The following is a 14,720-nucleotide window of genomic DNA, read 5'->3' on the forward strand; positions in this document are numbered from 1 at the left end:
TGCTGGGGCCACTGCTGTTTCTTATTTATATAAATGATATGCCCTCTAGTATCAGAAGTGATTAAAAAATATTTCTGTTTGCTGATGACACCAGCTTGGTAGTGAAGGATCTTGTGTGTAATATTGAATCATTATCAAATAATGTAGTTCATGAAATATGTTCGTGGCTTGTGGAAAATAATTTGATACTAAATCACAGGAAGACTCAGTCTTTACAGTTTCTAACTCACAATTCAACAAGAACCAATATTTTTATCAGACAGAATGGGCATACTATAAGCGAGACGGAACAGTCGAAGTTCCTAGGCATTCGGATAGATAGTAAGCTGTTGTGGAAAGCCCATGTTCGGGATCTTGTTCAGAGACTAAATGCTGCTTTATTTACTATTAGAACAGTATCTGAAATAAATGACAGTTCAACACGAAAAATAGTCTACTTCGCATATTTCTGTACGCTTATGTCATATGGTATTATTTTTTGGGGTAATTCTTCGGATTCAAAAAGGGTATTTTTGGATGAAAAACGGGCTGTTCGAACTATGTGTGGTGTAAGTCCGAGAACCTTTTGTCGACCCCTATAGTCTGGGAAGTCTGACATTGCCCTCACAGTATATATTTTCTTTAATGTCGTTTGTTGTTAGCAATATTAGCTTATTCCCAAGAGTTAGCAGCTTTCACTCAGTTTATACTAGGCATAAATCAAATCTGTATGTGGAATGCACTTCCTTGACTCTTGTACAGAAAAGAGTGCAATATTCTGCTGCATCCATTTTCAATAAGCTACCACAAGAACTCAAAAATCTTAGCAGTAGCCCAAACACTTTTGAGTCTAAACTGGAGTTTCCTCACGGCTCACTCCATCTATTCTGTCGAGGAGCTCCTGGAAGAGCTGAAAAATTCAGCAAATTCCGGTGTTACATTGTTGATTTTCTTTATTTAAACTTAGGAACTGTCACCTGAATACATTTCTTATATTTCATTTTATCTGTTTCTACTATTGCGTTATAATTTCATGTATTGATTCGTTCCATGACCATGGAGACTTCTCCTTAATTTGGTCCCATGGAACAGTAAATAAATAAATATTGTGTTGTTGTTGTTGGCTTCAGTCTGACGACTAGCTCGATGCAGTTCTTCATGCTACTCCATCCTGTGCAAGCCTCTTTACGTCTGAATAACTACTGCAGCCTTCACCTCTCTGAATCTGCTTACTGTGTTCATCTCTCGGTTCTCCCCTACAACTTTTATCCACCACCCTTTTCTCGAGTACGACATTAGTGATCCCTCGATGTGTCGTATCGACTGATCCTTTCTTCCAGTCATGTGCCACAAATTCCTCTTCTCCCCAGTTCTGTTCAGTACCTCCTCATTGGTTACGTGACCTAGCCATCTAATCTCCAGCATTACCCTGTAGCACCTCATTTCATAGCCTTCTGTTCTCTTCTTGTCTAAACTGTTTAACATCCCAATTTCCCTTCTGTGCACGGCAACACTCCGCGCAAATAATTTTCTGCCTCACCGAAGGAATATTTTCCAGCCGCAGAGGTGGAGCCTTCCACAGGAAGTGCATATACGCCTCACGTGCGTGGCATTTTGAGGCGACGACCGGTCTCGCGAGGTTGTCACTCGTAATTCCTGCCAACAAGTCGTGGCCGAAACGGTACCGGCAGTTCGCTTCCGCCATACTGCAGAGTGTTTCCACAGACCACACTCGGGTGTGTCGAAGGTCAACGGTACTGCTCCTCTCGACAGTAGCCCGGTCTGCGGAAAGGACGGATAGTAGAAACTGCAGTACTGTGGTGGCTCGTGAGACGAAACCTTCACTGCAGAGGCGATAACGCCGGCACTCGTAAGGGGTGCGGATTGTGCCAGTTGCTGTGGGGAATACTCCAGCCTGTCGTCCGGTTCGTGGGCTACCCGACCTACCTGTACAGGTGTCCTCGGCGGCCGGTGCCTCTGTCAAAAACTGACTGATATTTTGGTGCTGGTTGCAGAATATGCAGTCCATGCCAAATCTTTAAGTTCAAACACTTTAGTAGCACTTCGATGTCGTCTGAACTCTTGCTTTTTCAAGTTCTCAAACTTCAGTTGAATATAGATAAATAGCCAACTTACTTAGGTGACAAAAATCGTGGAATACCTAATATTGCGTCGGACCTGTTTTTGCACAGCGTAATGCCGCAACTCGAAGTGGCGCACACTCGGCGAGCTGTCGGAAATCCCTCAAAGGAATTTTGAGCCGTGTCGCCTCTGTAACCGTCCACAACTGCGGAAGTATTGCCAGTGCGAGATTTTGGCAAGAACTGATCTCAATACCGTGTCCCTTGTGAGGTGGGTATAGATTTTTCCTGGAATTTATCACCCTGTAGGTGTACTCAATTTAATGACCACACTTCGCTATCCGCGATTTCGTGTAACTAAATCTCCTTTTGTTACTCTGAGTCTATATCGTAGTTATTTAAAACTCGTCCCTATATTTTTTCACTACACAAAATTAGCACTTCTTTACGTCTTTATTTCTAAGAGTAAATGAAGAAAATGATGCCGTATCATCGGCTTCGTCAATATAAAGCAAAACACCTCAATATGCGTTGTAACGATAGCTTTACACTCGCCCAGCCTTTATTCGTGCAATATTGTATATAAATATACAGATAGGACCGAAAGATCGATCTCTCTACCGTAACCAATAGAGGTAAATATGCTATTCAAGTTCCATCTGCCTGGATTCTTATTGTTACAACAGTCCCAGGAGTGCTGCTCCAGGCAATGTGTGCAGTGCCTGAAACTGGGCATTCTCACCACGCTCACGAAACTGCGGATCTCAGAACACTGGATTTCCTACTGATTTCTGAAATGGAATGTCACTTGCATCTAGCTCCAACTACCGTTCCACATACAAAGTCTGTTAATTTCCGCCATGTAGTCGTATTCGTGAGAAAAAGCTTTTCACACTAATCAATTCACCAGCAATAGTTTTAACGTTAAACTCCAGATGCAGTAACTTAACTCAGACACACGGGTCTGGTTCAGTTGGAAACTCACCGCAGATTGACTTTTTTGTGGTAGGGGCCGTCCTTGTAAAAAGTGGTGTAGGAACAAACTGTTTTCTTGGAAATGACATGATGCTTTACAATTAGGTTAGATTGTAATTTACTGTTTTTGATGAAATACCAGAACCAACAGAATTTTGGATCACAGAAAATGTATCTGGTTATAAATTAACAAAAGTACACGGACATTATTTTTATTTTGCGTTGTGAATCTGCTCGTTTACACGTTCGAGCATCGTATTGCAAATTATGGTAATTTTTGTGAAGTTATTAATTACTAAATTAATTAATAATTGCTGTTTGTCAAACTGTACAGAAAAATTAAGCTAACAAAAGTGTATACTTAAATTTGAGAATGAAAAGTGGTTGCCTCTATGTACTGGAAATTCAGTCGACACAGAAGATGTTCAGAAAAAATACAATGTATTACTTGAAAGCTGGAAGATTGTGCTGGAGAATGGTATAGGTCATTGTATAGAAAAGCAATGCAAAATCAGTATTCATAGCTATATGAATATTTTCAGTTAATGATGCTTTGTAATCAGTGTGCTCTTTGCCAAACTGATAATACTGTGGATTCAGAACAATCAAATGAATGATTTGATTGATATAACTAATTAATGGAAAATCTCATATAAAGATGTGAAACAATTACTAACAAAGAGATAGAGGGGCTGGCCAGTACTTACCTCAGCTCAGTACAGCCGATAGATACACAAAAAACAACCGAAAATTTAAGTTCCTAGCTTTCGGAATAAATGTTCCTTCATCAGGTAGGAGAGAGGGGAAAGAAAGGGAAGAAGGGAAAGTGGATTTAGTTACTCACAACCCAGGTTATGAAGCAACAGGGAAAGGAACATTTATTCCGAAAGCTAGGAACTTAAATTTTCGATTTGATTGATATAGTTAGATTTAGAGCTAAGCCTGCCTATGAAACTGAAGTTTTCATGTGTCTATTATACACACTACGTAAATGTGTATTTTGTAAATCTAAAGAATTTGGGAAAAATTTGCTAACTATGGGGGTAGGGGAACAAAATAATGGGGGCTACCCGACTGCTTCGTCTCAAATCCCCCCTTCCAGTCCCACACTGGTAGTCTGTGCGCCTGAGGTCACAGTTGCAAATCTTTTCCCTTCACCTTCTACTACCTCCCTCAGGGTGCATTTTTTGGCCGTACGTCAACTGGGTCTTTCTTGCTCCTTAATTTGTCGTGGATTGTTTTGTGCAGTTTGTCCTCATGTTGTGTAATCGCCCCGTCAGAATTTACCCTCGTGACATGAAATGTGTAGTCCAGCCATCCTGATTTAGGTTTTCCATGATTTCCCTAAATTGTTTCAGGCAAATTCCGGGATAGTTGCTTTGAAAGGGCACGGCTGATTTCGCCATCCTTCCCTAACCCGAGCTTGCGCTCAGTCTCTAATGACCTCGTTGTTGGCGGGACGATAAACACTACTAACCTCACCACACTTGTATGTGTAGTAGTATCAATACACATACACGAAAGTGACACACTCCCCGGCTTTCAGAGTTAACAGTTCAGTCAGTGGGGCAGGGGTGCTGGTAACTTCAAAAAGGTTTGGCTGCTAACCGTTACATATTGTCTATAGTTGTTATGGATTTATCACCATAATTATGTAATTATGGAAAGTTACAAGGGTTGTTTGAAAGGTTCTCGGAACGGATTAGAAAAAAAGTAAATACATCACTGAAACATTTTATTTTTTATTTTTCCATGTACTCTCCTTGTAGGTTAATGTACTTGGTCCAACAATGTTCCAACACCTTGATCCCATCTCGAAAATGAGTTTCCTCCAGGCCCGTAAAATAGTTGTCAACTCTGGCTATCAATTCTTCATTTGAAGTGAATTGTTTGTTTACCAGAAAAATTTTCAGTTTTGGGAAGAGATGGAACTCGAATGGAGCCATATCAGGTGAATAAGGCAGGTGGGGCAGCAATTCGTACCTTAGTTCGCATAATTTTGCCATGGCGATCTGGCAAGCGCGAGCAAATTCACACAGTTTTAATCGGCGGTCCTCCGTGACCATTTTGTGCACTTTTGCAATGATTTCTGGAGTAGTGACAAATCTCGGTCGACCGCTGCGAGGACTGTCATCTAAGCTGTCCCGACCAAATTTAAATGCATTTGTACACTCGGCAACAGTTGAATATGAAGGAGCAGAGTCCCCAAGTGTATTCTGGAAATTGCATGAATGTCCTTCGCTTTCAAAACTTCTGTTCGAAGTACTTAATCACTACTTGAATCTCTTATTTTTTATTTTATTTATTTTTCTTCCATCTTCGCAAATCACTACGCGGGAACAACAACAGAGCCACGTCACCGCCACAGCTCTCTTTCAAGAGCACTGATGTGGCGTGTGTTCACAGGCAACAGTGCAACGAATATCACGCGAACAGCTCATCGTGCCAGTGCCGACTTCTCGTGGTAATTCTGAAAACTTTTCAAACCACTGTCGTACTAAAGAACGACATTTTTCAATTTGATGTTTTAAAACATTCGAAAACATGTTGTTTACATTTCAGTAATCATTATAGATTCTAATGATTTTCTTCACGAGAATGCACTAAACCTGTTTGTGGACGATTCCACCACCACAAGTTAAAAGGTAGTAACAAAACTGCTTTGAAACCGAGCAATGTCACAATCACGAGGCACCTGTCTGTAAGGTGTTTCAGTTTTACTAATGACGTGATGTCAGAAGATGTGCATTTGGCCTATCTATTCATCTTAATAATACACGCCACACGAATTCGATGATAGTAATGCCCGTCTTCTTCATTATTGTTATTAATTTCCACTCTCCCCCTGCCATGAGTAAATTGTTATAGGCGATTAAGTTTTCAGTGATTTTCTGACATTATCTTTGTTCGGTAATTTTATTTGTCTTTGTAGGATTCAAAAACACTGTGTATATCGTGTTTTTTTTTAGTAGTTTTCCCAAAAATGCAAGCAAATAAATGTTTTGTCTGTTCCTTCGTCGATTGTTAAATTAGAATAAAGACGTGTGTGGCACAGATGCTGTCATTCAGTTAAACGACGAGTGAAACAGAAAAACTAATCGGGTGGAAGTGTTTGTAAATGTTCAGAGTACTAGTACCCCGATTTGCTTAGCAGGATTGCAGTAAGAAGGAAAATGAAAAAGTTAAACTAATATTTAGCCTTTTGCAGTTAATCTGAAGTTTTTATTTACAGTTGTTTTTAGTCCTAGAAAATCTTCTTCATTTTTGGCTAAAAAGCAACTGAAATATTGCGTAGAGGCCTAAATCGGGCTTCTAACGTCTAAAAATTTTCCGGGGCAGGGCCACCATGACAGCCCCTTCTCGAGGTTGTGGCCACTTCTCGAGTCGGCATCTACAGACAGAAAGGCCAGGTAATGCAGATCCCACTATGGGATGCACCCATTGGTAATGAGGGCAAGTGTAGCAAAGATGCAAGGAGAGGCATCAGAGAGATGGTATTATGGCTCTTCCTGCTTTTTCTCCGGAGCCTCAATTTCACTATCGATGGGGTTTCCCGCTGGCTGTCCCTGACCTCAGTTGCACGGTACGGGCAGCGGACGAGCGGCAGGCGGTGTGGACGGTAGGCGACTGCGAATCTTCCGCACTACTCTCTCCCATCACTGCCAAGTTAGGGGCTTCAGTCTCTGGCGAGTTGCAGTCAGATAAATTGCGCCTCTCCGATCGGTTCTTCTGCGGAGAGCGAATTGCAAAGTATCTTTCATTTTCTGCTAGCCGTTGGGTGTATTGCAGCAGAAATTCGTTTTTTTGGAGGTCAAGCCAGTAAAAAACCTTAAGAGTGATGATGCTGTGAGTGACTTGCGGAATTGTTTCCCGAACTGAAGAAGTGCTAGTAGGGGACAGCACTTCAAAAGTAACGAAAAGCTTCGAGACGATGTTAAGGCTAGTTTCAGTTCTTCGGCATTAACATTTTGTGGGGAGGGTGTCGGAAAATTGGTTCGCAGGTACGGCAGGTACCTCAATCTTTACAGGTGATCGTCAAAAAGTAACCGCAGATGTACACAACTTTAGTACTCCTGCCTCTATTTCTTAACATTCACCAACCTGTCTGAATCTCTTCCCCAACGAAGGAACTATTAGTCCTGAAAGATAGGATAGTTTCTTGCTCTTTAATGCTTTAAATAATGAAATACTGTTCAGTTAAGTTTTTGCACGCACAGCACAGTGTGTTTCAGGAATCCATTACCGTAGCAGCTAACAGAACGGGGTGTCAGAAATTATGTGGCAAGTATGGAGGGGGTTCTCGAGGGGCCCTCCCCCAGAAAATTTTAAAAATTAGAATTCCGATTCAGGCCTCTGAACGCTACATTCCAGTCACTTTCTGACTCTAAATAAAGAGGATTTTGGAGGAATAAAAACAATTGTAAACAAAAAAATCATCTGAAGAGGAAAAAGCTAAAAATTAGTTTATTAAATATGAAGGGTGCTTCAGAAACATTTCTGTAATTTTCAGATACTGCAAAAGCAATATACACGCAACACAACTAAAACGATCGCTATTTTGCACTTATTTAACAGTGTCTGTGTATAAAGAAATGACATTGTAAAATAAGTATTGAAGCCTAGACAGGCAAAATGACAATAATCTCGTTGAACACACAGTCTGATTCTTTCTGTTGTGGGAATCCAAGTAATGTTGCAAGCGTGAGGGGATGCAGACAGTGTGGTATGTGTATATTTAGATCAGTTTGTGGGGTGTGCACGGGCAGCCCAAGTGGTTATTACGACCACACGCAATAGGCGGGAAATACGGGGCCAGAGTCCTGGACTGACAAATGCGTGATTCTGTGTCACCAACAGGCAGTACCTGTATACTTAAAACAGCTGATGACAAAGAATTAACATTAAGTGAGTAAATCCGTTCTTATATATGCTGTTTTTATGGATTCTAAAGAGACAAATAAAACAACTGAACACAGATATCACAAACTTCCAAAAATTTTGTGAATGTATAATAATTTAATCATCGCACAATTAAAAAAAAATTGAGAGAGACAGCCATTGCTATAATAGTGCTAGGGTGGTGCGTATTGTTAAATACAGATAAATAGGTGGACCACGCATATTGCGATGTCACCTGGACAGAAAAATCGCAACAGCTTATGGGCGAATGCCTCAAACCTCGTGATGTTGCTTGCTTCAAAAGCAATTTTATTCCTCTTCTTTAAACTCACACATGCAGAAATAAAAAATTTTTGTTATCACTTAGCATAACCTGCCTTAAAAACCTGTGGATTTGTTTGGATTTGCTGCGTACTAAGGAATGAAATCATTACAGTGTATAAAACATTTCAGCAGCACACCATTAGTGAAATGTAAACAGTGTTTTCTCCAATTTTTCTGGAATTTCACTTCTCATAACTCTGTAGTGAAGGTGATAGGTCTGTAACAATTACGGACTATCTGTTGATATTTGGCAACTGTGCATTACCATTGTAAAGTGAAATAAATTCCTGAAATCTGATGTAACTAGTGCACAACCGGCTAGAAATCCTGTCTCCTTATAACTCAGTAATATTTTTCAGAAAATTTTCCTTTCGATGCGATATATCTGGCCCTCGTCTGAGGAACATAACGTGAGCCTGCCTGATTAGTTTCTGCATACTTTGGGAAAACCTTTTCATTCACCATATCCAAAATTAGTGGCAGGAGCTAAATTATGCTGTAGTGTCCATGACATCTCGCGATACACGTGCTGGGAATGTTGCAGGATATACAGAGCCCGTGTACATTGGCCACTCTGTTTATCACAGTTTACTCCCGTCTTACGTCTGTACAAAGTTCACTTGCTCATTGTTTGTAGTACGTGTGGACAGATATTATTCGTTCACATCCGTACGGCAGTGTACTCACGGTATTTGTATTTGCGAACAGCTGACAACGGAGACGACCCCGACGACCGTGGGCGGCGGCAACGCGAGCGAGACGCTGGGCCCGAGCAGCCAGACGGCGGTGCCCGCCGACTCCTGCCACAGGTGAGGCGTGCGGCGGAGGGCGGGGGGCGCATGCGGACTCGAACGGGGCGTCCTCCTCCCTGCCGGACGGCGCGGTGTTAGAGTAAGACGGTCGTGCTGAATTGGACTCTGTTTTGTGCTGTGACTTCTCGAAAGTCGCGGATCGAGGTGGTCAGTCGGAAGGGATGTGTCTCAACTTGCCGTAGTGTTTCCTTTCCTCGGGATTCTGCCGTGAAAATACAAAATAGAAAAACTGATTGGGTTTTGAACTTTGATGGAATAAGTTACGGATAAGGCGGACTTCGCATTACTGATTGAGATAGTGCTGTAATTTAACCGTGCATGGCAGACCGGGTCGGCAACACTACAAAAAGTGACTGTATGCAAATAGCGTCAGAAATAAGTTGAAATTTACCTTATTATGCTGCCAGAAACGTAGTATCTGTTATAATATAGTCTTTGTGGCTGCATCTGGAATACTTCTCGATTTTCTTGTAGGATGTCCTTTTTTTCATTGATCGCCGGTCCTCTTGTTCTCCGTGTGATGAAAATATCTTGAATTTCTCACTGTCTGGATTAATTTATATATTTGGCGATAAACATTGCGAATCACTACTGAAGTAAATTGAAGACGGCATGTGTTCGTTTCATAATATAGTTTAAATTAAAACTTAAAATCATTCTTTAAAATCAACTCCAGAAAATACACGTCGTAAACGTATGAAGACAAGATAACACGAGAGTAATGAACTAGTTGTTAGAACAAGCACCTACGCAAAAGTAAAAAAAAAGATCAAAATTACTTACAAAAATCTGTTGCTGGCGCAGCGCTCTTCTGCATGCGCGATCGTAAATCACATCTTTGCTCCGGCAGAGGCGCGGTAGTCAAAGTACCGTTACACTGCAAGCGGCTCTCGGCTCGTCCGGTTCCGATAGTTCTGAGGTGCGTACAATAAGTAATGTGACCTTTTTTTTTTCCCTTCTTTTCCTTCAACCAATTTCAGTTGAAAGGATGTTAAACTGGTTGTAGGACATCGTGGAATGTTCCCACTCAATCACCGATAGGTTTTGAGAAGTTCCAATAGGTGGTGCCAAAATGCCGCCTGTAACGGAGGCAGGTTTAGAGCGGTGACCTGCGATTGGGTTTCTTTTGGCAGAAAACGGAGTGTGTTGCACATATTCGTAGGCATTTCCGGAATACGTACAGAGACCTGGCACCGAACAAAAGCCCGGCGAGTGGTGGGCGAGACGTCTGCCACCGTCACGCCGAGCTCGGGGAAACCTGTCCACCCGGCTGTGACTCCTGCAATGTCAGAACGTGCAGACGCACTCGAGTGAGGTGACTCGTGCACAGCTGTATGTCTGTCGACACTGCCAACACTTCTACCTGTCGGGGTACTCGAACTTGCGTGCCCGCCGGGTTTGTCACTGCCCCACCTTCCGATTTCCACTTGTTCGGCCCGACGGAGGATCCACTGTTTGAGACATAGTATGTGGACTGTGGGGAAGTTATCGGTGCAGCGAGACGTCGGCTCTGACGTCGACCGGTAGAGTGTTACCGTGCGGTCACACGGGACACCTCAAGTGACGTGGCTATCACATCAGATGGAGATTATGTTGAAAAATGGCATTGGTAGCTGTAAGATTGGGGGAAAATGTGGTGTATTGGAATTCTGCACAAAACTGACATGCTTTCAGAAAAAGGTGTTTGATCGCTTAATGAATGTCCCTCGTATTAATGAAGGTATGATTATACAGGATGTCAAAGGAGGAATGGTTAGTGTTCAGGGATATGGCTGGAAGCATTTGAAGGAAAGTGCTTCATACGGAGATATTCTCCATTCCGAACGGTTTCAGAGATGGATCACATTTAATATGCATTGTAACTTATTTTCTTCAGTACATCGTCAGTTTTATGCAACAATTAGTAAACATTACAATGTGCTTTTTACAAAGAATCAGTTGGAAAAAAAACATGTTTTCAACTTATTTTTCTCTAACCATGACAATGCACATTACATTTCAGGTGTTGTACAGTTCACAATTATTGTTCAGATGTCCCACTGTCAACTTTACCATTTCCGCACTCTCGGTAGAACGTTTCGGGTCACTTGTCTGGTAGCTCTCCATTTTCCCTAATTGGGGTATCAGTGTTCACAGTGTAACTCGGCAGTTCTTATGTATGCCTCAGACTTCATCTGGTACTATGTACAAAAATGTAATGGTGAAAAATGTGGTGATCTAGGTAACCAGTTAATTGTACTATGATATGAAAAAATATCCAACGGTTAGAGTAACTGTAACTGAGATGTCGATTCACTCGTCTGATAAAATGTGGAACTGCTCTGTCGTGCCAGAAGTACGTTGCAGTCCACATGGCCAAAGGAAGGTCTTCAAAATGTACGACAAACGAATTTTCCAATAAATGCGAGTAATTCTGTGCCACCACTCACTCTCGTAAAATGTATATGTCGACACGTTTCCAATTGTGATGCTGCAAATGTCGATCGATAAATTGGTTTCTACTGCATTGTGGATATCCCCGCAACACTCTACGGTTATCGCGTACATTATTACCTCCGTTCCGTGTAAATGTGCCTTCATCAGTGAACAGTATTAATGGAAGCGAGTGACGGTTGTCATATGACAGGTGACAAAATTTGAGTCGCGGGACTTCGTCACCGAAGTGGAGATTGTGGACACGTGTACAAGTTTTTGCACATAGTGCTCAACATCCACACTGTCGCGGCACGTGGGTACGTGTCGAGTCGCCGTGTGCCACAAGTGGCACTTCGCTGCACGTTTCGCCAGTGTGTAGCTGTAGGTTGTCAAACTACACATTCTGAAGAAAAATCAGAACTGTAAAGAATACCTGTTTTATAAAAAAAGAATGCTGAAAACTCTGCTAAACAATCTGCAGCCAGGAATTTGACGTGTCGGAAAACTTGGACAGTATTCAGAGATGGCAGCAGCAGGAGCACTACTGTCGCAGAACCAGTAAACGTCCACCGTATCTGCTGCTGTAAATGTGTGCTATTCAGTCATTTGGAATAGGGAAATTTCCTTGCAAAGTTTCTCGCTTCAAATTTGCATTCCCATCGTATTCCCGAACACTGACTACTCGTCTCAGAACACCTCGTATAGGACGGGCTCGTTCACGGATTTTCTCGAGCGACTGACAGTGGGCAAAAATCTGTTTTACGGCCACGGGGCCATCGGTGTGAAATGACAGAGCTACGAAGCTTGTATTTCTTTTAAGGGACGGAAACTCCGGGTCGGAATATCGACAGTATTACTGAAACGTCAGGCTGCTGCCGGTCCCTGCCTGCCGTGCCGGGCAGTCCGGATTCGCCTCGGCAGAAAATCCTAAGAAATTTTGGTCTTGTGTCAAAGCAATATGTAGCTCAAAGTGAAATGTCCAGACATTCAGTGACCAAAATAGTACTGACACAGAGGATGACGGACTGAAGGCCGAAATACTAAATGTCTTCTTCCAAAGCTGTTTCACAGAGGAAGACTGCACTGTAGTTCCTTCTCTAGATTGTCGCACAGTTGACAAAATGGTAGATATCTTAATACACGACAGAGGGATAGAGAAACAATTAAAATCGCTCAAAAGAGGAAAGGCCGCTGGACCTGATGGGATACCAGTTCGATTTTACACAGAGTACGCAAAGGAACTTGCCCCCCTTCGGTGTACCGTAGGTCTCTAGAAGAGCGAAACGGTCCAAAGGATTGGAAAAGGGTACAGGTCATCCCCGTTTTCAAGAAGGGATGCCAAACAGATGTAGAGAACTATAGACCTATATCTCTAACGTCGATCAGTTGTAGAATTTTGGAACACGTATTATGTTGGAGTATAATGACTTTTCTGGAGACTAGAAATCTACTCTGTAGGAATCAGCATGGGTTTTGAAAAAGACGGTCGTGTGAAACCCAGCTCGCGCTATTCGTCCACGAGACTCAGAAGGCCATAGACACGGGTTCCCAGGTAGATGCCGTGTTTCTTGACTTCCGCAAAGCGTTCGATACAGTTCTCCACAGTTGTTTAATCGACGAAGTAACATCATACGGACTATCAGACCAGTTGTATGATTGGATTGAAGAGTTCCTAGATAACAGAACGCAGCATGTCATTCTCAATGGAGAGAAGTCTTCCGAAGTAAGAGTGATTTCAGGTGTGCCGCAGGGGAGTGTCGTAGGACCATTGCTATTCACAGTATACATAAATGACCTAGTGGATGACATCGGAAGTTCACTGAGGCTTTTTGCAGATGATGCTGTGGTATATCGAGAGGTTGCAACAATGGAAAATTGTACTGGAATGCAGGAGGATCTGCAGCGAATTGGCGCATGGTGCACGGAATGGCAATTGAATCTCAATGTAGACAAGTGTAATGTGCTGCGAATACATAGAAAGAAAGATCACTTATCATTTAGCTACAAAATAGCAGGTCAGCAACTGGAAGCAGTTAATTCCGTAAATTATCTGGGAGTAGGCATTAGGAGTGATGTAAAATGGAATGACCGTATAAAGTTGATCGTCGGCAAAGCAGATGCCAGACTGAGATTCGTTGGAAGAATCCTAAGGAAATGCAATCCGAAAACAAAGGAAGTAGGTTGCAGTACGCTTGTTCGCCCACTGCTCGAATACTGCTCAGCAGTGTGGGATACATACCAGATAGGGTCGATAGAAGAGATAGAGAAGATCCGACGGAGAGCAGCGCGCTTCGTTACAGAATCATTTAGTAATCGCGAAAGCGTTACGGAGATGATAGATAAACTCCAGTGGAAGACTCTGCAGGAGAAACGCTCAGTAGCTCGGTACGGGCTTTTGTTCAGGTTTCGAGAACATACCTTCACCGAGGAGTCAAGCAGTATATTGCTCCCTCCTACGTATATCTCGCGAAGAGACCGTGAGGATAAAATCAGAGAGATTAGACCCCACACAGAGGTATACCGACAATCCTTCTTTCCACGAACAATACGGGCTGGAATAGAAGGGAGAACCGACAGAGGTACTCAAGGTACCCTCCGCCACACACCGTCAGGTGGCTTGCTGAGTATGGATGTAGATGTAGATGTAGATGTAGATGTAGATGTAGAGATGCTTCTCGTTGGTTTACAGAGTATAATTGTAGGTGTAGGTAATGCACCAGTATTCGTCTTTCATTGTGCAGGAAGAGTGGCCAGTGTGTCCAAACCTGTACTGTGAACAACTGGATGGAGTAAATCAATGTTTAATTGAAAAGCACCCAGCAGTTGTGAACAGGAGGGGTACTGTTCCACAACACGATAGCTCAGAATGGCAGTTCGTGACATGAACTTTGAGAAAAAAAATTAATGAATTCGGGTGTGATCACCCGATACCGCATTTTTGGATTTCCATTTGCTGCGATGGCTACATTTCCAGAGTGTCAAAAAATTCGACCATTTGGATGATGTCCAAAAAAATGATTTTTATCCATGTGGCATTTAAATTTGCACACTGTATGGAAAAAGGTTATTGGGAATGAGGGTAATTACAGTGTCAATTAAAAATCATAAAAAAATTGTTAAGAATTTATATGATTTAATTTACCATATACACACAAATAATTTGTGCATATTTTTTCCCGAATTAAAGGATGAGAAACTGGGTGCACAGATTTTTTGTCGTAAGTTTGGTACTGCT

At 42.2% G+C, this 14,720-nt stretch overlaps 1 protein-coding gene across 1 annotated transcript in view; it reads left to right on the plus strand.

The window, feature by feature from the left end:
• LOC126295473 (neuralized-like protein 4) overlaps positions 1 to 14,720 on the plus strand; it is a 254,899-nt gene that overhangs the window by 123,564 nt on the left and 116,615 nt on the right. The window contains exon 17 of the mRNA XM_049988010.1: positions 8,967 to 9,067. Coding sequence (XP_049843967.1) covers positions 8,967 to 9,067 — 101 coding nt within the window. The remainder of the gene's footprint in view (positions 1 to 8,966; positions 9,068 to 14,720) is intronic.

This window comes from Schistocerca gregaria, chromosome 11 (assembly GCF_023897955.1).
Source record: "Schistocerca gregaria isolate iqSchGreg1 chromosome 11, iqSchGreg1.2, whole genome shotgun sequence".
NCBI classification, from domain to species: domain Eukaryota; kingdom Metazoa; phylum Arthropoda; class Insecta; order Orthoptera; family Acrididae; genus Schistocerca; species Schistocerca gregaria.